The following is a 26,117-nucleotide window of genomic DNA, read 5'->3' as shown; positions in this document are numbered from 1 at the left end:
ATTGCATCAATCTGCATCAGATCCTGTATGTGTGATTGCATCAATCTGCAGCAGATCCTGTATGTGTGACTGCATCAGATCCTGTATGTGTGATTGCATCAATCTGCAGCAGATCCTGTATGTGTGACTGCATCAGATCATGTATGTGTGATTGCATCAATCTGGAGCAGAGCCTGTATGTGTGATTGCAGCAGATCCTGCATGTGTGATTGCACCAATCTGCAGCAGATCCTGTATGTGTGATTGCATCAGATCCTGGATGTGTGATTGCATCAATCTGCAGCAGATCCTGTATGTGTGATTGCATCAGATCCTGTATGTGTGATTGCATCAATCTGCAGCAGATCCTGTATGTGTGATGGCATCCTTCAATTAAAAAGTTTCCCAGCATGAATCACAAGTGGTCATTCAGAAAGTTGTGAGGTATGTATTCACACTTGGCATAAATGCTGTAGGTTTCACACAAGGAAATCTGCAGCCTATATGCTCTGTGGTTATCTATCTATTGGTGGTGGTGGGTGGGGGAACCTTCAGACCTCCAGCTGCAACTACAGTTCCCATCATACCAGAACAGCCCAAGCCTTGTGTGTTGGGGCATGCTGGGAACTGTAGTTTTGCAATAGCTTGAAGGCTAAGGATTCCCCATCCCTGGAGCCAGGCAAACGCTAATGGAATCCGATGCTGATCCCTGTGCCTTCCCTCCTGTGGTGATGAGCCCAGCCTCGGATCACTAGCGCATTATCAGTGCTGCACCAGACACCCTCTGGTTACACAGCGTTACCAGGTAACGCTCCATAATAAAGCATCGATTGGACATGCTGGGTGTTATAGTTCCCCAGTGAAGCAGAACGTGTGAGACCAGAGAGTAACCACAGCCGCCACTATACCCGAGTGCAGAGCGGCCCTGTGACGTCATCACCGCCGCGCGCACAGCTCCCACTTCCCGCCATCACCAGCTGATGAATGAATTCCCCAGAAGCCTTTGCGCGCGGGGGGCGGGGTCAGAAGTTCCCGGGAAATTCAGAGACCTCGGTAGATACTTCGTTCTGGCACTATGGCAACAACCGGCACAGACGGAGTCCCCGGGGCTCAGCCGCGCAGTCCTCTCCAGGTGAAGAGCGGGCGGGTGCGGGCTCATACAGGGGGCAGTGTAGTAGCAAATCTGCGTTATTTCAGGCCTGTGTGAACATACCCTGAAGTGTCATGTGACCTGTAGGCTGTCTGTAGCGGAGTGTAGTCATTTATATATCGCTGACCTGTTCCGCAGCGTTGTATAGAGACTGCAATATACTTTGGTGCAATCACACGTGTATAAGCTTCTGCTGCTGACAGTCAGATGTGTCCAGCAGGAAAGGGGTTCTGGGGGGGATCCCCATAGGAAACCTCCTCATCTGCACAGACCGAAAAGAAAACATTTCCTGCAGGACATACAGCAGCTGATAAGTATGGGAAGACTTGAGATTTTTTAATAGAAGTAAATTATAAATCTATATAACTTTCTGATACCAGTTGATCACCCCTTTAACCCCTTAATGACGGATTACTTGTATCTAAATCATCGCGACACGACCCTTTTCGAACTGCCGCGATCCTGACTGCTATCTGCAGCTCCCCACTGTTGCTATTAGCTGGCATGGTGAATCGGCGCTCCTGTTAATTATGACTGTTAATTGCAGCTGTTAAACATGACATGTGCATTAAAAAGTTCTTTAATTGCCTTTCCCTGGTGTCTAGTGGCTGGATCCCCCGCCACCCCCGCCCTATGAGAGATCATTGTAGTTATATTAGACGTCCCCCAGGGAGACTTCTGTTTAATGTATTAAGTTAAAGTTTTTTTTATTAAAGGGGTTGTCCGGCGCTAAAAAATTATTCACAGAATAACACACATTACAAAGTTATACAACTTTGTAATGTATGTTATGTCTGTGAATGGCCCCCTTCCCCGTGTCCCACCACCCCCACCCGTGTACCCGGAAGTGTGGTGCGCTATACATACCTGTCATGTGCCGACCACGGTCTCCGATCCTCAGCAGTGACGTCTTCTTCGGGCGGCCGGCGGATCTTCCCGAGTGCCGGCTGCTCTCTGCAGCGTCATCCGAAGCTCAGCCGCGATTGGCTGAGCACAGTTATGCTTAGCCAATCGCGGCTGAGCTTCGGATGACGCTGCAGAGGGCGGCCGGCACTCGGGAAGATCCGCCGGCCGCCCGAAGAAGACGTCACTGCTGAGGATCGGAGACCGTGGTCGGCATGTGACAGGTATGTATAGCGCACCACACTTCCGGGTACACGGGTGGGGGTGGTGGGACACGGGGAAGGGGGCCATTCACAGACATAACATACATTACAAAGTTGTATAACTTTGTAATGTGTGTTATTCTGTGAATAATTTTTTAGCGCCGGACAACCCCTTTAATAAAAAAAATCCCCTCCCCTAATAAGTCTGAATCATCCCCCTATTCCCATTTTGTAAATAAAAATAAACATCTTTGGTATCACCGCATGTGTAATCAACCGAACTATTAAATTATCACATTCCTGATCTCACACGGTAAAAGGTGTAAGCGCAAAAAAATCATTAAAGTGCAAAATTGCGCATTTTTGGTCGCATCAAGACCAGAAAAGCGATCAAAATAAAAACCAATCATAAAGTTGTATATGTGCAATCAAGGTACCGATAGAAAGAACACATCATGGCACAAACATTGACACCTCACACAGCCCCATAGACCAAAGGATAAAAGCGTTATGAGGATGGTAATATGACGATTTTAACAAACATTTATTTTCATTTTTTTTTTTTTTTCTAAAGCCATTAAATAAAATGAGTGATGCAAGTAGCATATCACTGTAATAATACTGACATGCGGAAAATATAAAACGTCAGTTTTACCATAGGACGAACGGCGTAAACACGAACCCCCCCCCCCCCCCCCCCCAAATATATATATATTTTTTTCAATCTCATTACAAATATCATATTTTTTTTTTCTGGTTTCACAGCGTATTTTATGCAACCATTAAATCTGACATTGTAAAGTAAAATTAGTGGCGCAAAAAATAAGGACTCGTGTGGGTCTGTAGAGGAAAAAAGTACAAATGCTATGGCCGGGCAAACTTGGATATTTTTCCTCCTAGTGCTTAAAAGGCCATAGCACTTGCATTATTTCACCTAGAAACCCACATGAGCCCTTATTTTTTGCGCCACTAATTGTACTTCACAATGACAGGCTGAATTTTTTCACAAAGTACACTGCGAAACCAGAAAAAATTCAATGTGTGGTGAAATAGAAAAAAAACAAAACTCATTCTGTTTATTTGGGGGGTATTTGTTTTTACGCTGCTCGCCTTGGGGTAAAACTGACTTGTTATACATGTTCCTGAAGTCGTTATGATTACGATATGTAACATGTATAACTTTCATTGTATCTGATGGCCTGTAAAATCGGTACCTTGATTGCACATATGCGACTTTTTGATCGCTTTTTATTACAATTTTTCTGAATTTGATGCAACCAAAAATGCGCAATTTTCCACTTTGGGAAATTTAACGTGCGAGATCAGGAATGTGATAAATTAATAATTCGGGCGATTACGCACGCAGTGATACCAAACATGTTTGTTTGTTTATTTATTTTTATTTATAACATGGGAAAAGGGGGGTGATTCAAACTTTTATTAGGGGAGGGGGCTTTTTATTACTAACACTTTATTTATTTCACACATATACTAGAAGCCCCCCACTGAGGGACTTCTAGTATAAGCACTCTGATCTCTCATTGAGATCTATGCTGTATAGTTTTTTCCTCCTTTTGCTTAACCTCTTAAGGACATATGACGTACCGGTACGTCATATGTCCGCACTTGCACTTCAAAGCGGGGCCGCGCGGCGGCCCCGCTTTGAAGTGCCGCGATCCCGGGTGCCGCGAGTAGCCCGGGACCGCTGCTATTAGCGGGCACGGTCTGATCGCCGTGCCCGCTAATTAGCTAATCGGAGGCAGCTGTCAAAGTTGACAGCTGCCTCCGATTACCGGAGGCAACGTTTCCCTGGTGTCTAGTGGGGGAGATCGCTCCTCCGGGACCTTGTCCCGGAGGAGCGATCTCCGTTACTGATGCCGGCCGGGGACGCGTCCAAGAAGGTCTGCGCTCCTTAATCATTGCAAACCCACGGGAACTACCCGCTTAGCCAGTCAGTGACTACAGCTGTGTCCTGCCTTACTCACTGATTGGCTAAATGAGCATTTCTGAGTGGGGCCGTGACATCACAGGATTGGGAGTAGGGCTGGGCGATATGGCCAAAAAATAAGATCTCAATTTTTTATTTTTTATTTTAGGCGATTCTTGCATTCTAAACAGAACATTATTCTCCTTGCAGCGTCCGATACTATTTGAACGACCTTTGAGACAACAACTGTATTGCTTCCTGCTTTAACAGTTCTCCCCCTGTGCCCCCATGTAGTATACAAGCCCTCTCTGTGCCCCATATAAGTAGTTTTCCCAAATATGTGCCACTCTGTGTTCCCATACAGTATAGGAGATCTTTGTGCCTCCATCTAGGTAGGGTGTAATAGTGGGGGTATAGTGGATAAGGGGTTTAGTAGTAGTACAGGTACAGATGAGGGGTGTAGTAGTACAGGTATGGATGAGGGGTGACTGAGGAGAGCTGGCGCAGATGGGGGACTGGCAGCTGGGGGGGAGAAGACTACTTATGTCTTCTCTATATTACACAGGATATCCTCAAATTACACTGCTGCTCACAGTCATCCAGCATCCAGGAAGAGACATAAACACCAGCATCCAGGAAGAGAACAGCACAGATCTCCCCCCCCCCCCCCCCACACAATGGTCTCTTCCAGCTCAGAAACAAGCTGCCAAATTGTGACCGGCAACTTTTCCCCGACCACCCTTATGTCATAGGGCCAGTGTCCTATTAGAATGTTGCTCATAAAATATGTTGATGAGCAAAACTTATAAAATTCATATCAAAACTTAATTCTAAATTTTTTTAAAGCATGAGTCGTTACATTTTTGCCAAAACTAGCTCCGACTCTGACTCCACAGCCCTGCCACTGACATGATCAAAGAGCTAGGTCTGTGACACTTTTTGTGTCCTCCCTGCTGTCTGGCCACTGCTCTGTCTCCAGGCAACCCCCGACGCCTCAGAGAATGATTGACAGTCCGCTCATGTAGAAATCAATCATTGAAATCTATCATTTTTTGCTGCCTGGAGAGCGGGGCAGTGCAGGCAGTGTCACAGACCCACCTCTTTGATGTCAGTGCCATGTAAAGATTTTATTTTCTCTTTTCCTTCACCAAAGATGCGGAATCGCACACTAAGGTAAATAGATATGTGAATGGAAAAGGATACAACGGTGCTGCATGTGCAGGTCAATAAAACAATAACATATAGGTGAAAACTGTGCTCATGCACGCTCACCTGGAGGGGTTGTCACTTTATTTTTGAGTGTGAGAACACCCTCTTCAGGCATGAAGAGGGGATTCTCACCCTCGAAATGCGTATAAAACCAATAAAGTGACATTGAAGATAAAGGTATCTACTGGATTCCCACTTAGTAGGTTACATGGATATATAACACATTCACTTTAAAGGGAAGGTGACCTTAGCAAATGACTTATTGTTTATAGGAAAACTAACAGGTTAGGCTGGGAACACACTACTTTTTTTTTTTTTTAATGTGCACAAGAATAAGGTCAGCTACATTTTTGTGTAAAAAACATGCATTTTGATCTCTTTATTTTAACATAAGTCAATGGAAAAACTGATCAAAATGGATGCACACAAATGCATTAGTTCTTCATCCTTTTTTAATCTGTTTTTTCATCCTACTCAGAGAATTCAAATACTTTCTTAAAAAAGGTATGCTGAATATAAGTGTATACTGGAAGTGTTTATTTGGTTACAAATCCTTCTCTTTTTGCTAACTTATTTTTATGGGCTTGCCTGTGGCCTTCTATTAAAGGGGTAGTGCGGCGCTAAACAATTATTGAAAAAATTATTATACAACTTTGTAATGTGTGTTATGTATGTGAATGACCCCCTTCCCGGAAGTGTGGTGCATTATACTCACCGCATCTTGTGTTGACCCCGTCCGCCATCTTGGGACAATTACACAGTCTGCGGGAGGCCGGCTGGCCGAACCGCTCCATCTGCCCCTCATGCCAGCCCCCCTCTGCTACGTCATAACTATGCTCAGCCAATCGCGGCTGAGCTGCTGATGACCAGGCTGATGACATCATTGTCCCAAGATGGCGGACGGGGGTCAACACGAGATGCGGTGAGTATAATGCACCACACTTCCGGGTCTAGCGTGGGTGGTGGGACACGGGGAAGGGGGCCATTCACATACATAACATACATTACAAAGTTGTATAACTTTGTAATGTGTGTTATTTTGTGAATAATTGTTTACAGAAAAGCTACAAGAACCATATTCCTACATCATATGGCTTTTATCCTGAAGGCATGTTCCTGATCTTAGACGCTTGTTTGTTAGTTTTATTGCGCTGCTGTTTTCTTTCAGGACAGAAGTGTCTCATATTTTGGGCTTCAGTTACAGGATTTTTTTTCTGCCATTTTCACTGACTCTTGTTATTTGTCTTGCAGGATCTAGAAGACTTGCTGCACTGTGGAATTTGCTTTGATTATTTCAATATTGCCATGATGATCCCGCAGTGTTCACATAACTGTGAGTATTCTCCGACAAGTCTCCAGGGCATGAGACAGGGAAGTAGTAGATTTATTGCAGTACACTTGTAACCTTCATTTTTTTTCCATGTTTTCTTGTTATCTCCTACTGTCTTCCTTTTCCTCCTAAATCACTTCACTGTACACAAACCACAGTGCAAAGCATTAGTTTGATGAAAAACAACTATGCCAAATTAACCTTTGCTCTTAATTTGCGCCATTCATGTGTCATGAACACTCACCATCTCTGAAATGTTGTGCTCTCAGATGACTTCCGTTTAAATTGCCTGCTATATTGTTTCAATGATAAAAATTGTTGTTTAGAAAGCAACATAACTCAGGATTGCTTGTCATAAACTCCCTTCTGAGTGCCAGGCATTTCCATTTCTGTGATCTATGCACAGTAGGCAATGATCCATTCAGGGGTATAATCCGTGTGTTAGCCTTGATAGAACTGCTGTTTATGTGTAAAAGTTTGTTATTACTGTTTGATTACAAAGTTGTTCTGCTTTTAACCAGTTGCCAAAATTCAGCTGATTCTCCTTGTAAACATACATGCCACAAGAAAAAAAGACTGAAAAATTGGACTGCACCTCACAAACAATGCAAAATGATGAAAATTTTATTATACATAAATGCCGGGAACAAACAAAGACCATAAAAACAATTAAAAATACCACCAAACCACCGGCCCCGATACGGCCAGGTGGCACCCAGCCCACTGAAAAATGTATTAGGCGATGACCATACTCTTCATCAAGAAATGAATAAATAGATAAATAAATAGATATATGTGAATAAACAACTATATTGAAACAAGTAAATGTATACAATGACCAAACACAGTAATGTGTCAAATCCCCTGTGCTAAAGCACACTAAATCACATAAATAAATACATCATAACAATGCAAGTAATCAAAGTGCATCATGTGACCGGAAGAAGATGGCGCCAGGTTCACGCGGGGTCCGCCGATCTGTGTCTTCCACATGTGTCTGTGAGTTCTGTTTAAGCCATACACCTGTTCATTATGTATTGATTTACCTTACTGCCTATATATACATTGGGGACAATAGCATTCATCCCTGAGGAAGTCCATGTGACGGAACGCGTGGGATGTTTTCCCCTACCCACTGAGTGATGGCCATAGTGGTTGTATTACACTTACCCCCTCTTCTTTGCACTTTGCTTGCACTTGCACTTTGATTACTTGCATTGTTATGATGTATTTATTTATGTGATTTAGTGTGCTTTAGCACAGGGGATTTGACACATTACTGTGTTTGGTCATTGTATACATTTACTTGTTTCAATATAGTTGTTTATTCACATATTTATTTATATACCTATTTATCTATTTATTCATTTCTTGATGAAGAGTATGGTCATCGCCTAATACATTTTTCAGTGGGCTGGGTGCCACCTGGCCGTATCGGGGCCGGTGGTTTGGTGGTATTTTTAATTGTTTTTATGGTCTTTGTTTGTTCCCGGCACTTAAGTATAATAAAATTTCCATCATTTTGCATTGTTTGTGAGGTGCAGTCCAATTTTTCAGTCTTTTTTTTTTTTGTGGCATATATGTATATTTTAGACTGTTAGGACTTGCACTCATCCATTGATTGGCTCCCTGGTGCCAGTCCGTTTACTACATCTCCTTGTAAACAGACATAGGTTTAGCCCGACCCGCTGTCAGACAGGTGATCCTACAGATGAGCTCTGTGTAACTTTCATTTTAGCTCCCACCATGCATTGCTCTCTGTACCTGCAGAAGAATTTTGACACATGCCAAATAATCTAAATGTCTAGATCTTGTGCATGCTTGATTAAAGGACTTTTAGTTTGCAGTCTGCTGACAGATGCCATTGACTGTACAGTATTGTGTTATACATTTCAAGGCTCTTTAGCTGTGTCACTGAGCACAAGCAAAGAGAGGTTACAGGTGGTGGGGATTATGGCAGGGTGAGAGAAATGGAGCTTCCAGGATTTATCTTCATTTATGCTCAACTGCATTTCCATGTTTGTCTTGTTTGTTTTTCCATCCTAGGATACTTTGGTATGTATACATAGTGCAGGGCTGGGAAGCAGAGAGTTAAAGGAGAAGTCTAATAATAGAAAGAAAAATAGGGGGCGCACTTACCAATTAAAATCTTGTCTTTATTTCTTTAAAATTTAAGAGCCATCAGCTCGGCTTGTGGATGGTGGGAACGGCAAACACCTAGAAGTCACGGACGTGACGGCTGCTTTGCGCCTTGCTGGTGCTTCTCAGACGTTGCAACTGGGGGTTGTTATCCAGCATTACAAAAACTTTTTGCACAAACAGCACCACTCTTGTCTCCAGTTTAGGTGGGGTTTTTGCATCTCTGTTCCATAGAAGCGAATGGAGCTTAATTGTAAACCACACCTGAACTGAAGACAAGAGTAGTGCTGTCTGTGAGAGAAAGAGGTCATGTTTTTATAACGCTGAATAACCCCTTTACGCTTTACTCTACCCTGCCCTTTACCTTCCTATACTTGTCATGCAATAGCAATTTATCATATAATTTTATGGATGCACAGGGCCGGGAGATGCACACTGCGCTCACTGTGCCAGAAACAGTGCACACCTCAATTTTTTTATTTTGGCCCACTGTGTATTTGAGTATAAGAACCATGATGTAGAAGAACATAATTACAGATAGTTGCGATTATTTATCTACAAATCTCTATGTATTTAATAAAGTGAATATAAATATATAGTCAGAAATGACACTTTGCTGTGGTATTATAACCAAATATTATAACTAGATATTTACCCCATTACTTTTGAGTCAACTTTTTAGGCCGATAAAGATGTGATGTGAGAAGAGGAGGGGTGTGAAGACTGGCTTGTGACTCCAGTGTTTGTATTCACACGTATTTCTGTCAGTCGTTTTTTCACCCAAAACTGGGAGTGGAACTGTGGGACAAAATTATAATGGAGAGATTTGCAGAGTTTCGTATTTCCAACCCACTCCTAGTTTTTGTTGATATACTAGCTGGAGGGCTGCAGGTTCCTGGTCCATGTCCTAAACAAATTCTATAACTACTTAGTGAGGGCGTCCCCCTCAATTGAACGGTTTCCCCTTTAGATGTAGATGTCACAGATGTAGCAGCTCGTGGGACGGGGAAATGATCACTGAATAGATCCCAGGTTTCTCTCTACGTTTTACCAATTTTTATGGCAACTTTTCATCACTAGTAGCAATCGCCCAATGGAATTCCAAGTGTAAAGAATAAAGTAATAAAAAAAAAAAAAACTTTACCATGGGAATACATAGACACTGACACAGAATAAATTTCCCTCCATACTTTATTACAGCTAATAAGAGATATATCTGGGACAATAAATAAAAACCTGTACCATAAAGTGAGATTAACAAAATGTATAATTGTGGTGAAAATAATGGGGTAACTACTGCGTGGGGGCACACGTCTCTGCTGTACATACCACCCATGACTCTGGACGCTACCTGCTAAAGATGAGCCAGAATACTAGGCCACAGCCTAGCTGTCCCTATAAGACGTATGTGTGTTATTGGTGGTATGTGCAGCAGTGATGTGAATGAACACGTTGTATCCCCTGCTTTGCCCTCATAGAAATCCTCTGTCCTGCTGTGCCCTCCATATAGTAATAATGTCTCTTGCTTTGCCTCCATATAGTAGTAGTGCCCCCTCCTGTGCCCTCCATATAGTAATACTGTCTCCTGCCGTGCCCCCATATAGTAATAATGCCTCCTGCTGCGCTTCCATATGGTAGTAATGCCCCATGTTGTGCCCCCATATAGTAATAATGTCCCTTCTTTGCCTCCATATAGTAATATCCCTTACTGTGCCCCCATATAGTAGTAATGTCCCCTGCTGTGCCTCCATATAGTAGTAATGCTCCCTGCTCTGCCCCCATAGTAATGTCCCCTGTTTTGTTCTCCCCCCCCCCCCCCCATAGTAATATGGGTGTCTATAGCTGCCGTCAACTCGTCAGTGCGGCTTCCAGGGGATATTTGGGGGTCTGTGGGTTTCCGAGGAGAGGGGGGGGGATAGCTGTTGGTGCCTCATGCTAGAAACTGCCCTGACTGTCTCTTTCCTTCCCCTAGCTGTGGCTGTGAGCTGTGGGAAGGAATGGTGGTGATTGGTTCCTGGACGTCGCTTAGTGATAGCATCACGCCGCCACCAAAAGCAAAAGTTTATTTTTCTTTCCCACCTCTCGCGTACGCCCCACCTACGGCGCTTACCACAGGTTGAGAAACCCTGCTCTAGACCTTATTCCCATAGAAAACCTATGAGATTAGCTGAGTTGCCACATTGAAGAAGAGTGGGATGCCTTGCGTTAGCAGACAATAAGTCGACTTGTGAACAGCTTGTGACGTCTTATTGAGGAAATGCTTCTTCCTAAATGCCCTGCTTCTATGATAAATCACTGTAGCATGAATTTTTTATGTTTTTCATAAATTTCATCCATTAGCCAAGTATCCCTTACTTTTTGTGAGTAGTGTATATAAATGACAGGGAAATGGTGATGGATATAGGGGCAGAGTTGGTGAACTCACTTCCAGGGTGGGGCATGATGAAACTTGTGGCTCACTACAGACGGAAATACTTTACTAACCAGAGTGTGCCTAGGCGGCCGTGTGCTGACGTCTCTCACAGTCAGGTGTCATGAATACTAATAGCGAACACATAGTTAAAAACATACATACACAGTTCTGCTTAGTGCAAAAAAAGCGCATAAAGTGCCTTGCTGTTTCTGTACAACAGACTCCTATGGAAAGATTAAATCTTCATACAACTTCCATCAGTTTACCTGCATTTTAATGGCTTATCATGTGTCTCATGCTGCATCGTACTAGTTAGTGAGTATTGCGGCATCCCAACATAATCTGTAAGTATATGATTGTTTCATGTATATTTACCCATTGTACAGCACTTATTCCCCCCTCAAATTGAGGCTATAGGGATGACATATTCCCTAGTGTTGAACTGATCTGTCAAAATGTATAGGTTTGGCAACCAGAACGCTTGCCATTTGATTACAGGTGGCTGCAGAAATTGGGTGCCGCCCTAGGGCTGCCAGGAAACATAGACTTGACTATAGGTTTTATCCATGTTTTCCTGGCAGCATCCAATTTCTGCAGCCACCGGTAATCAAATGCCGAGCCTTCCAGTTGCCAAACTTAAACATTTTGACAGATCAGCTCAACACTAGTGTTCATTTGAAACATTGAAAATGCCTTCTGATAGTGTTGCTGCATATTACCACCTCTAGGTGGCACCACCAGTTTTTCAATAGCAAACTATAAACGTTCATGCTCAGTTAGTGTCTGAGTGCTCCTGATAAACGTATAGTTCAGACTTGCCAATGTCGTATATATGTTACACATATACAGGTATATATGTAATGGTGCGTTTACACAGAGAGATTTATCTGACAGATCTTCAAAGCCAAAGCCAGGAACAGACTATAAACAGAGAACAGGTCTTAAAGAAAAAAAATGAGATTATACCTCTTTTTTCAAATCCATTCCTGGCTTTGGCTTCCAAAATCTGTCAGATAAATCTCTCTGTGTAAACGCACCATTACACAGATTTATTTTTGTGGTGGTGCAACCTACTTATTTTTTACCACATGGGTGTTTCTGAGAAGCAAGGAGCAGCTAACGGGCCCTTAGTTTTGTCAATAGAAATTCTGCCTTAGTAAATATTTTTCAGCAGCTGCCCTCATTCATGTAATAACCCCTTTTAAACAATCTACTTGGTATTTTTACGAAGATTTTAGGCTGGCGCCCCCCGTTCCGCTCCCTCCACACCGCCTTAGTCGCCCCCCCCGGCGTACGCGGCAGAAAGTGCCGATATGCAAATATTTTATTCGCAAATCGGCCATTTGAGAATAAAATTATTCACATATTGGCACTTTACGCCGAAAATCATCAGTACGCCGGATGATGCATGTCCCCCTTAGTTTTGGTTTATGGAGCATTATCCATGTGGATATATTGCGTAAATAGTAGATTAATATTTTTGATTTCGCAATTGAAATCTCTAAAAACTTGTCATTTTCTATGCCTATGTAAAAATGAAGCTCTTTACGCACTGTATTTTCAATGAAATTGCTTTAGTTGTCAAGAGATACCAATTTTGTGGGTATGTCTATTGGAAAAGGATGTTTTGCTACTGTATCTTTACTGTAGCTTCACACGTACCTGATTTGCAGCGGATTTCACGCTGCGAGTTTGCAGTGAAATCCACTGTGAATCCTTGTACTGTGAAGTTCAATGGGGTTACATTCCCGCAACAAAATTTTCATTCCGCTGCCAGTATGTAATCCGGCCCCTTTAGCCCATCTTGTCCCAGAGCAATGTGCTAGACGTTATTGTGAGGATGATGGAAATGGCTGGCGTTTCTGTGCAGATCACATACTCCTCAGAGGGATCAGCAGCAGATAATATTCAGCTCTGCAGTTTGTTTGATGTCCAGAGTCTGATCTCCAGAACACACACATCTATATAGAGGCAATCTGATAATCCAGCGCTGCGTGATTCATTTGATAAGTTGCCTACGACCAAGCGCCTGCGGGTTTCTAATGTGTCTCCTGAGCTTAAAATTATTTTAATCACACTGATAAGAGCTATGTGAATTTGCCTTTGTGTGTGCCATCTGTCTGCATTTTACCTTAGTGACCATGGAATGCAGGACGCTGCTCACTGCCTGCTGATGGACTGTACCTCCTTGTCCCTCCACATTCATACTCCGACATACTGAGGTTTTTCTTTTGTTATACATTTAAATGGAATCTCTGGGAACAGAAATTGTGCTATGTTCCCACACTTTCCATTGATGGAGGTATACTACCTTTACATTGATTCTATGGAGAATGTGACGAACACACAATACCTATAGCATGTTTATATGGACTGAACTAAAATTTGTCCTGAGCATGTTTTCTCTCTTCGCCCGATGACGGCACCCCTGGAGAGGTCCACCCCCTGCTCCCATAGGACAGGAAACAGGATACAGGAAATCCCTGGATCTTTTAAACCCCTCCTCTTGTCAGTTTCTGTTTCCTGTCCCTACGGGAGCAGGAGCTGGAAGGGGTCTCTCTCCTTCCCAACCCTGGAAAAAGAGAGGTGACTGGGGTGGCCGTGGTATACCTTACCGGCGTCCCGGCGGCATCAGACTCCGCTGGTGGAGCAGCCTCCTAGTCTGGCTCCCCCCCCGACACCTCCGGAAGACGGGTCCCCGGGGCTCCCCTGACTCTCCTCGGTGCGGCTGGTGCTCCGGTCTGCAGCGCTGCGCTCGCGCGCGCTGTGGCATGGGTAACCGGAAGCACTGGGGAGGGGGTTGCTCTGCCGGCCGTGTTCGGCAACTTCCGGGGCTTAGGCCTGCTCGGGGAGAGCGCCGGGAGGGTGACGCCGTATCAGCGCGCGGCATAGGGGGCGGGACCAGCCGGTCACAAGGGATTCGGCGCCAAATTTAAAAAGGGTGCCGAGGAAGACGCCGGGGCAGTACATCCAGTACTACAGCTGCTCCTTTCAAGTGAGTAGCTGCCCGGTGCTGTTATACCGCTTCACTGTAGCTAGCTGCAGTTGGATATCTAACCTCCTAAAACTTCTATTATCGTTATGGAGGCGGAAAGCGCTGAAACTATTGAAACCACTTCACCTTCAACACAGGCTTTATCGGTATGGAGTGGGTAAGAGGGGAGTTTTTTTCCCCAAACAGGCTTATTTTTTTCTTATGATTTCTATTGTTTATTTGTCTCATTTATTTAGGAAGGGTCATCCGGTAAAAGCAGAGCTAAAAGCAAGGAATGCCCAACTTGTAGAAAACGTCTTAGTAGCTCATACAATAAACTTCTCTGTGGTAGTTGTATGAATAGAGTATTGGAAGATCAGGGACCTTCATTTGTACGTAACATGAGAAGCATCATTAAGAAGGAAATTAGGGTACGTAAGAAAGAAAGGGGGAAGTAATATCATATATATATATGTATATAGAACATCCTCAGAAAGTTCTTTCTTTGTTTTTAGGCTGCCATGCCTTCTCAGTCGCAGCCTCCACTTCAGGTGCCTTCTCCTACCCTTCCAACAATCCCTATACCAGCTCCGAATCTGCCTCCACCTATGGCTGCTCCAGTGGTTATTCCAACAGTTGATCTTGAAGAAGCTGGGCATAGTATGTCTGTATCCGAACCTCCATCCTCCATAGGAGATGAGGAGGAACAGAGTCTAGGCACAGAGGCAGAGGACCTGGGGTCGTCAGGTGTAGAAGGATTAGAGGTTGCGACTGACCCGTCTCCAACTGTAGATATCCTTATTAAAGCAGTAAGAGAGACGATGGGCATAGAGGATACTCCTGAATCCCAGACTATACAGGACCGTATGTTTGGAGCTTTAGCGCCTAAAAAACGCTTGGTGTTCCCTATCCATCAGAATATCAAGACCTTAATCAAACATGAATGGTCTAACCCGGATAGAAAATTCTTTATCCCTGCTGCCGTGAGTGTCTTTTTCATATATATATATATATATATATAGGGATATAGGTATACACCTATTTCTGTCCTGAATATAGTAGGAACTCATGATTATTAGACAACCCCCCCCCCCCTTTTTTTCTGTTGTTTGTTTTACAGTTCAAAAGGAAGTACCCGTTTGACCAAGAAGAGTCTAGTACTTGGGGTGTGGCTCCCAAAATAGATCCTCCGGTGGCAAAGATTTTCAAGCAGAATGCTCTTCCGTTTGAGGACTGTGCCTCCTTAAAAGACCCTATGGACAAACGGGCGGAGGTTTATTTAAAAAAGGACTGGGAGGCATCCACAGCTCTATTTAAGCCTTTGGTGGCCGCTACTTCAGTCTCTAGAGCTTTAGAAGTATGGTTATCAGAGCTAAAAGAGATGATTAGCAAGGGTACACCAGCGGAGGAACTCCTTAAACCCTTTGATACCCTTGAGAAAGCTATGTCATTTGTGTCTGAAGCGTCAGCTGACGCACTTAAACTTTCCGCTCGTTCGGCCGCAGTATCGAATTCTGCTCGCAGATCCCTGTGGCTTAAGGAGTGGAAAGGAGACATCACATCTAGATCCAAGCTATGTGGTGTCCCATGTGAAGGCAACCTGCTTTTTGGTCCAGCTCTGGACAATATCCTTGAGAAGGCCTCAGACAAAAAGAAGGGGTTTCCTTTGATTCCTCAGCAGGCTAATCGCCCCTTCAAGGGAAAAGGTAGGAACACACAAAGGGCTCCTAATACTAATAAGAAAGAGTGGAGACCCACGAAAAAATCTAAAGGGTTCCTATTCAAGAACACAGATAGTTCCAAAAAACCTACACAATGACGCCAGGTCCCTGTGGGAGGTCGCCTTTCATGTTTTTTCTCACAATGGTGTGGTATTTCCAATAGCATGTTTGTTCTAGATATAATAAAACATGGATTGAAGATTTCCTTCTTGTCCTCCCCAGGGGAAAAATTTGTGGTTACAGATTTGTCATCAGATCCTGAAAAACATGTAGCTCTCTCACTAGAAGAGTACAGTCCTTACTGGATAAGAGAGTCCTGATTCCAGTCCCAGAGGCAGAGTATGGTAGAGGGTTTTACTCCACTTTATTTCTGGTAAGGAAGCCCAATGGTTCTTTCAGAACCATTATCAATCTTAAACCTCTCAACAAGGTATTGACCTATGAGAGGTTTAAGATGGAATCAGTTTCTTCAGCCATCCTAAATCTCACCCAGGATTGTTACATGGCCACCCTAGATTTAAAGGATGCTTACTACCATATTCCCATTCACCCAGACCATCAAAGGTTTTTGAGAGTGGCAGTAAAACTTCAGGATTCTATTGGTCATTTTCAATACCAGGCTTTACCGTTTGGTATCTCACAGGCACCTAGAGTGTTTACCAAAGTAATGTCAGAGGTAATGGCCCACATAAGAGAACAGGACATTATCATTGTCCCATATCTAGACGATTTCTTACTGATAGGTGACTCGTCTAGCTCCCTTCAGGCCCAGATTAAGATAGTGGAGGACATCCTCTCTAATTTGGGTTGGGAGATCAATGCCGAAAAATCTAACAAGATCCCCTCTCAACACTGCCAGTTTCTGGGAATCTGTTTAGACTCCAGATCCAGAAAGTCATTCTTACCAGAAAATAAAATTTCTAACATCTGTAAGAGAACTCAGGAATTTTTAGACACTCCTCTGACTACCTTCAGAAAGGCTATGTCACTATTGGGTCTATTCTCTTCTTGCATTCCTGCGGTCCCCTGGGCACAATATCACTCCAGGGTGTTTCAGTCTCAAATTCTTGGTGAATGGGATGGTGCGACAGATTCTCTTGATTCTTCCTTTCTTCTATCTCCACAGACCCTCAGGTCTCTTTCTTGGTGGAAAGAAAGAGATCATCTCACCAGAGGGCTCCCTTGGAATCTGGAGGACGTCATAACCATCACCACGGACGCCAGTCCTCGGGGATGGGGAGCTCATTCGGATTCTCAGGTCTTCCAGGGCCAGTGGACTCCAGAGGAAGCCAGAGACCCTCAGAACGTGAGAGAGTTGAGAGCAATATTCTTCTCCTTATCCCAGGCTCTTCCATTAATAGAGAACAGAAATGTCAGAATCTTAACAGACAACAGTTCAGCAGTGGCATACATCAACCATCAGGGAGGCACGAGATCGCCACAGCTCATGAGGTTAGCCCATTTTCTCTTCAGACTAGTAGAACCACATTGTCTGTCCCTTTCGGCTCTCCATTTGAAGGGGGTGGACAATGTCAAAGCAGACTTTCTCAGCAGACACTCACTAAATCAGGGAGAGTGGGAACTCTCGCAGGAAGTCTTTCTCCAAATCTGCAGTCTGTGGGGAACTCCAGATATAGACCTCTTTGCCTCACGCACGAACAGAAAGACCCACAGGTTCTTCTCCCTCTGCCCTGCCGACAGACCCATGGCCCTGGATGCTCTAGCGCAACCCTGGAACAAGGGCCTACTTTATGCCTTCCCTCCTATCAGACTGATTCCAAGAGTTGTCAGAAAGATCAGACAAGACAGGGCACACGTTATACTAATAGCTCCCTTTTGGCCAAGAAGGGTCTGGTTTTCTTGGCTCAGGAAGATGTCTCTGACGGACCCCTGGATTCTACCGGACAGGCCAGATCTCCTCAGCCAGGGCCCAGTCTTTCATCCACTAGTTCAGAATCTCCACATGACTGCATGGCACTTGAAAGGCAATTGTTGATAGATAGAGGCCTTTCATCGGAAGTCATCACCACTCTACTTGCCAGCAGAAAGAGGGTTACTTCTATCATTTACCTGCGTACTTGGAAAGCATTTTGCAGATTTATAAATAAACCGATTAATGTACTAGCTGCTCCGGACGTTCCTTTAATTCTACAATTCCTTCAGGAGGGTCTAAATAAGAACCTTAGACCCAGCACCATTAAGGTCCAGATCTCTGCCCTCAGTGCCCTCTATGACTGTAAACTGGCAGATCATCCATGGATCAAGAGATTTGTTAAAGCAGCCAGTAGACTATGTCCCACCATTAAATCAAGGATTCCTCCCTGGGACCTTAATTTAGTTCTAAATGGTCTTACCACTAACCCCTTTGAACCCATAACCGAATGTCATATTAAGTTCCTATCATACAAGTTGGCCTTCCTATTAGCTATTACGTCAGCACGGAGGGTTAGTGAGATTAGGGCGTTTTCTATACAGGCCCCTTACATGACCATTAGAGGCGATAGAATTGTTCTTTCTCCTGACCCTGCCTTTCTACCGAAAGTTGTTACTGACTTCCACAGGTCACAAGAGGTAGTGTTACCTTCATTTTGCAACACACCAACTAATGAGCGTGAAGCATCTTTCCATTCTCTTGATGTTAGAAGAGCGATCATACACTATCTACAGGTCACGAAGGAATGGCGCTTGAGTAATAACTTACTGATATCTTTTCAAGGAAAAACTAAGGGTAAGACTGCCTCTACACAGACAATAGCCAGATGGGTCAAGCAGGCAATTGGAGAATGTTATAAAGCCAAGAACATTGATACACCAGTCGGATTCGGTGCTCATTCAACTAGAGCAGTAGCAACCTCATGGGCAGAAAGGGCATCAGTTTCCATTGACCAGATATGCAGAGCAGCTACATGGAGCACCCCACATACATTCTACAGACACTACAGGTTACAACTATCTTCTACTGAAGATTTGACCTTTGGTCGTAGGGTATTACATGCTGTAGTCCCCCCCTAGGCGGGTATATCCCTATTCTATTCTCCAGGGGTGCCGTCATCGGGCGAAGAGAGAAAATATAAATTACTAACCGGTAATTTCTTTTCTTTGAGCCCATGACGGCACCCCGCCTAAATCCCGCCCTTGTATGAGTGGGTGTATGTATATGTATGTATGTATATATATATGTGTATATAGCTGTATATACCAAAAAAAAAAAAAAAAAAAAAAATTTTTTACAAAAAACACACAAAAAAAAAAAAAAAAAACGTAGATATATATATATATTTTTTTTGTGTTTGTGTGTCTTGTGAGCTTCGCTCCTAGGTCCTTGCTAAAGACTGACGAGAGGAGGGGAGTTTACTCTTTTAAAAGATCCAGGGATTTCCTGTATCCTGTTTCCTGTCCTATGGGAGCAGGGGGTGGACCTCTCCAGGGGTGCCGTCATGGGCTCAAAGAAAAGAAATTACCGGTTAGTAATTTATATTTTCCTTGGTAGGTTGAATTGGCAGATTTGAGCTGAACAGCTGTCCTTTTGAGACATACTTGTTGCTGGGCATAGTCTGGGGTTGTCGGGCATATCTAGTAACCCAGATTACCAAGACTTGTAGCTGTTTCAGAGCTGAGCTGTGGACAGTGACTGGACAGGAAGCCATGTTAATGTTTACATCAAGATCTTTCGTATTTGTTATACAAAAAAATGTAAATGGTTAAGTGCTTGTATTAACAATACACAAAAAGGGTGCTGCTGTGTCTGCTCTATTGTCCTCCTTTTTTTTTATTTTATTTTTTTATTAACTTTTCAATAAAATAAGGAAGGGAGTTACAGAAAAGAGAAGGGGAGGAAGAAGCTTAAAGGGGTAGTGCGACACTAAGAAATTATTCACAGAATAACACACATTACAAAGTTATACAACTTTGTAATGTATGTTATGTCTGTGAATCGCCCCCTAACTTCCCCCCCCCCCCCCGCACGTGTACCTGGAAGTGTGGTGCATTATACATACCTGTCACGTGCCAACCCCCGTCTCCGATATTCTGTGCCACGACGTCATCTTCGGATGGCCGGCTGAAGCTCTCCGATCGTCCCGAGTGCCGGCCGCCCTCTGCCGCTTCATCAGATGCTCAGCCGCGATTGGCTGAGCATAACTGTGCTCAGCCAATCGCGGCAGAGGGCGGCCGGCCCCTATTCAGAGGTCAGAGAGGTCAGTGCTGATGTCAGAGGAGATAGCTGGTGATGTAGCTGTGAATTAACTTACTTGTCCTGTTTTGGTGCCTCATCTCCCTCCACCCCTCCCCTCTTCATAGAGAACCATGAAGACTGGGGAGAGCTTCAAACTGCTTTTCATGATTTTTCTGCTAATAAACCCAATTACAATGTTTCTTAAAATCGCTTGTACTGTTGATTTCTGCATAAAATTTTTTAACGATAGTGACACTTTAACCCTTAGATGACAGAGCCATTTTCAATTTTTGTGCTTTCTTTTTTTCCTCCTTGTGCTTAAAAGGCCATAGCACTTGTATTTTTTTACCTAGAAACCCACATGAGCCCTTATTTTTTGCACCATTAATTGTACTTTGCAATGACAGTCTGAATTTGTTCAAAAAGTACACTGCAAAAGCAGGAAAAAATGTGTGGTGAAATTAAAAACAAAAAAACCCACTTTTTTTTATTTGGAGGTTTTTTTTTTTTTTTTACGCCATTCGCCCTGGGGTAAAACTGTCTGGTTATATATGTCTTGTTAAGTCGCTACGATTACAACGATATGTAACATGTATAACTTTTATTTTATTTGGCTTGTAAAAAATTCACACCATTGTTAACAAATATAACGCTTTTATCCTTTGGTCTATGGGGCTGTGTGAGGTGTCATTTTTTGCGCCATGATCTGTACTTTCTATCGGTACCTTAAATGCGCATATGCAAGTTTTTAATCGCTTTTTATTACAATTTTTCTGGATTTAATGCGACCAAAAATGCACAATTTTGCACTTTGGAAATTTTTTTGCGCTTATGCCATTTACCGTGAGGGATCATTAATTAAATTAATATTTCGGGCGATTATGCACGCAGCGATACCAAACATGTATTTGTTTTTATTTTTTTATAAAATGGGAAAAGGGGGGTGATTTGGACTTTTATTAGGGGAGGGGTTTATTTATTATTAAAAAAGACTTTTTTTTTTTTTTTTTTATATACAGTAATTGGAAGCCCCCTGGTGGACTTCTATATTCACAGCACTGATCTCCCATTGAGATCAATTCTGTGTATATAACAGAGCACCGATCCATCAGATCGATGCTCTAATATAATGTTCTGCAGCAGACCATCTAAATGGATTGCTGAGCCGGGATCAGCGGCATTCAGACGCTCAGCCCCGGCCGGCTCATTACAACGGATCTCCCTTCCGCGATCGCATGGCGGGGGGGAGATCCCCCACTAGACACCAGTGACAGGGGCCACATACACTATTCAAATGCAGCTGTCAGCTTTGACAGCTGCATTTTAATAGTTAATTAGCCGGCCGCGGCGGCTAAGACCTGCAGTCCCTGGCTGCACATAGCAACCAGGGACCGCGGCCTGCAGAGAGGGCTCACGTCGGGAGCCCTCTCTGATCCCCCTTAACTGCCGCATGACAGGTATACCAGTCATGTGTCGTTAAGGGGTTAAGAAGGGACGATTCTATCCAGTCCATACGGAAGAGGTATACAATTTTCTCAACAGAGTCGCATGGTGGGCAAAGCAGTTGATATCCAGCAGTGTAAAATGGCTTTGCGAGCTGCTGCAGATGCATAGAACAGAATCTTCTTATCCCGCACTAGTTGTATGGAGGTGTCGTCTGTGAGGATACCGAAGGGACACCACTGAGGTGTGAGGGTGCACGTAAGATGGAGATGAGTGGAGAGGAAGGTTTTGATCTGGTTCCACAATGTTTGTATATGTTGGCAGGACCACAGGCAGTGAAGGAGGTCGGCGTGGGGGGCACCACACTTGGGGCAGGTATGATCCGTGGTGTTGCCTATAAGCGAGCCTCGTGTGGGGATAAGTAATCTCTACAAGCTTTTTTGCATGACATCTCCCAGTAAAATGCTGAAGGGAGGTATTTATTTGCAGTCATCAGCCGCTGAGCCGCGATTGGCCGAGCACAGTTATGCTCAGCCAATCGCGGCTGGGCAGCTGATGACGCGGCCGGCACTCGGGAAGATCGAAGGTGTTCGGGCCGGCTGGCCGAAGATGACGCTTGGCACAAGATGGCGGACGCGTGTCGGCACGGATCAGGTATGTATAATGCACTACACTTCCGGGTACACGGGTGGGGGTGGTGGGACACGGGGAAGGGGGCCATTCACAGACATAACATACATTACAAAGTTGTATAACTTTGTAATGTGTGTTATTCTGTGAATAATTTTTTACCGCCGCACTACCCCTTTAAGTTTGCTCTACCCATGAAGGAGAGGGTGAAGTGTTTCCATGTTAACTGTGTCTTCAGATACTTCTGGAAATAGCGTATATTTTGGATGTAAAGCTTGGATTTCTGGTGATTGTTAATCCTAGTTTGGGTTATAGAGGTTGTGCACCAGTGAAAGTTGTACTGCGTTGTCCATGATGGTTTTGTGGGTCCTTTTAACAGGAGGGCTGAGGACATGCTAGTGTTTATGGTGATGCCCCATAGAGGCCTATAGACGGACAGGTCAGATGAACAAAGGAATGTCATCTGCAAAGGCAGATAATTTTAAAAGGGATTTCTCAATGCTCATTCCAGTGTAGTAGGTGTTGGAATGAATATGCCATAGTAAGTTATCAATAGATAAATTGAACAGTAGGGGGGATAGGGGCATCCCTGTCGGGTACCATGATGGATCTCTATGGGGGAGGAGTTACATCCATTGACAGCTGTTAAATATGATGTGTTTTACAATGAACAATATCTTGGTATAATATAATGTAAGTCATATATATACTGCTGACCTCACCATAATAGCACAACACTATTCACTGTATAAAGTATTGTAATACTGACATTATAATATCATATTCTATACTAAGTAAACGTGTATAAGTTGGAAATAGATTCATAAGTGTACACATCACTATTTATGATTCCATGACGTATGTAGGGTGGTGATGCCAGTACACAGCACGATAACTATACATCCATAAGTGGAAGCAGGTTATGCTGATGCATAGAGAAAGAGTTCTATATTTGTTATGGTCATATATGTACAGGTACACAGACTCAATTATAATTAACACACCCACACATGACATTGACAGTGAGTCAAGAACCCTATATAAGATGGTAGTCACCAAGATGGAGGGGGGTTGGATCAGGGCTGTACAGAAGGTATGAGCCCTATGTCACAAGAAGGATCCAGAGCCTTCAAGGAAAAGGTTGTGTCGCGTGAGGAATCCATGATGGAAGCGTGAAGGATGCTTGAGTGAAGCAACAGCTGCCTGAAGCTCGTGACGATTTATAAGACAAACCCTTCACTTCAAAGGACTCTTATATGAACTATGGACACTAGACACTAAGGGCTGTAAGACGTTTTTCTGATATTCATTTCTATACAATTCTGTAACTTTCACTACTTTTAAAGAAGCGATAAATCTCCATTTTATAAAGAAACCTCTCTGTCATCCTACTGCGGCGAGCCATAAACTACAGGTGCCAACGCCATTTTCTACAACAGCCAATACAGTTTGGGAGCATTGTTGGGAGATGGATAGAAAGGACAGGATCCAAATGATCTATGTCTCAGGACTGTGTTTAGGAATGGCCAAGCAACTGGCCTTATTTGCGTTGAGTCCTTGTATTGTCTTCCTTACTGCTATCCCAGCCTTTGATTTTAGACCGAATACAAGGCATGGCGCTGGGTATTGATTAAATGGACTTGGGCTGCACACTAGATGTAGGCAGCTTTTATGGCCTTGTAGGCATTTTTCACGTTCGGTGGAAGTTCCTCCCTCGCGTGGCAAAATCATTAGATTGTGCGCATTTAAACCATAATCGTTTTGTGTAATAGGCAACGATTAAACTACCAATGAGAAATCATTGGTCGTTTGATAAAATCTGGGCCTATTTTCATCGTTGATCGTTCACAAATCATTTGAACATCGTTCGGTGTAATAACACGTTGTTTGGTCGTTCCCTGGTCTATCAGCCAGGAGAGGACGATCGTAAGTAATGATAATCGTCCTGTGTAATAGGATGAACGATTTTAAGATCGTTCGTCATAGCGGTCGTTTAAGATCGTTAACTGCCAAAAAATTGTCCTGTATAATACCACCCTGACTCCACATCAGGCCTTTCACGGGCAGCACGTCTGTTAGATGTAGAACGTGTGTACGGCCTAAGTTAGTAAATGTGAAACAAACTTTTAGTGTTTTTTTTTTTTTTTTTTTCCATAGTTTATATCTTGCATTTCTAATAGGTTATTATGTGAAGAAATATGATACTGCAATGTAACTGGTGGATAGTAGACAATCCTAGCCATTGATGCTGAGCCCTGACTTTATACTTGTTTTACGTCAACTGCTTATTTTTTCTTAATGTTTATTCAGTATTGATGTCAGTAATAACTAGACAAGTAACCCAAAACCTTCCTTGTGATTAAGCTCATATTTCTTCTATAATAACATACTCTGACCATGTTCCTGTATGTTGATTGTTAAGCATCTATAGCTCACTGTTATAATCTTAGCTTAGATTATTCCCTTTTGCAGCCCCTATGAACCCTAGTTATTTATATGCGGTCACCTGGTCATTGCTGTAATTCTGTATGAATTTATTACTGTGCCCAGTTGTTTTCCTATACCCTAAAATGATAGTCAGAGGCTCCACCTGGGTAAAGAGGAATTGTGGTCTAATATTCTGACTGACCAGGATCCGCTACGGATTTAGCTGCAAATCGCAGCGTGAAATCCGCGGCTAATCATGTACGTGTGAAGGCACCCTAAAATTTGAATGCTTTGTAGCATCCAGGTAAAATTAATGCCATTGTCTTGTAACCTATAGCACCAGGTAAGTATTTGCAAACTTCATAGTTGTTGGAGGATTTTAAAGGGATATTTCCATCTAGACAAAATATCACCACCACCAATGGGGACCCCAAAATCTGGCGGGTTCACCGATCCATTATCCCCAGAGCTATATTGGTCCATCTCCAATGGCTTCTTAGAGAATGGATGGAGCAGTGGCGTGCATGCGTGGGCTGCAGCGCCACTCAGCAGGGATTTTGATTGCAGGATATTCTGTGGATAGGACATACCTTGACTCAAACATAGAATGCTGCAAATAGCTCTCCGGATTGTCCAAGCAATAAATTAAAAAAAAAACGCACCAAAGAATGATGCTTCAATCTTGTTTATCCAATATTCAGAAAATACAAATGCACAAGGTATATTCTCCCAACATACGTGCTCATCAAAAGTCCAGATGCTGTATGAGAGAGCCACTTCTTTAAAGTTCGATTAGATTGTGGGTACAGAGTCGCTTTCAAGCAACATCTATTTTTATGATTCTAACTTTGTAGCATCATGTTTCATTTGTCAAAATCATCAAACTAAAGACTTTGTTGTGAGAACTTTTGAACCTCCACAAAAGTGTACATAGCTGGACATAGTTATCCGAACTATGGGTATATATACCTGCCTTCATTGTTTCGCTGCAGTATAACCCTACAAAGATTTACGGGACATGTGCTTGGTATGGATTGTGATGTACAATGAACATACATACAGTACAGAACATACAGTATCTTGGCATTCATGTGATATAAAGCTCTGTTCTGGCCACAAGCCACTGTCCTGTGGCTTTTATTCTGATTTTATTGAGGTTTGTAGAAAATCCCCTACTTTATCCTCTCTGTGCAGTAAGGGAAACTGTTCATTACATTTCTGCCTTGCATATTAAACCAATGAAATGCTACAGGGGAATGAAATAAGCCGGGTAGCTCCTTGCTCAACCTATCCTGGAGTTGTGGGAATTGGTCTACATCCGTGAAGAACACGTTCGAACTGAAAGTTCAATTATTCTTCTATAATATTCCATTTCATTGCCTTCCAAAATGAAAATAGCCTCTTCCCCGAGAGGCATACTGCAAATTACAGATTTGGGTGGTGTCTGTTTTTTCAGCGCCTTTAGCTGGAGAGTTATCTTGTGTGCCTATGAAGA

The 26,117-nt window shown here is 43.3% G+C and overlaps 1 protein-coding gene across 1 annotated transcript in view; it reads left to right on the top strand.

Moving 5' to 3' along the window:
* Positions 1-1,006: 1,006 nt before the first annotated feature.
* RAD18 (RAD18 E3 ubiquitin protein ligase) overlaps positions 1,007-26,117 on the top strand; it is a 305,725-nt gene continuing 280,614 nt past the window's right edge. The window contains exons 1-2 of the mRNA XM_069968715.1: positions 1,007-1,111; positions 6,623-6,704. Coding sequence (XP_069824816.1) covers positions 1,055-1,111; positions 6,623-6,704 — 139 coding nt within the window. The 5' untranslated portion in view covers positions 1,007-1,054. The remainder of the gene's footprint in view (positions 1,112-6,622; positions 6,705-26,117) is intronic.

The sequence above is a fragment of the Dendropsophus ebraccatus genome, chromosome 4, assembly GCF_027789765.1.
Source record: "Dendropsophus ebraccatus isolate aDenEbr1 chromosome 4, aDenEbr1.pat, whole genome shotgun sequence".
Lineage (NCBI taxonomy): Eukaryota > Metazoa > Chordata > Amphibia > Anura > Hylidae > Dendropsophus > Dendropsophus ebraccatus.
Note: the sequence above shows the minus strand (reverse complement) of the source record. Positions and strands in the feature narration are given on the sequence as shown.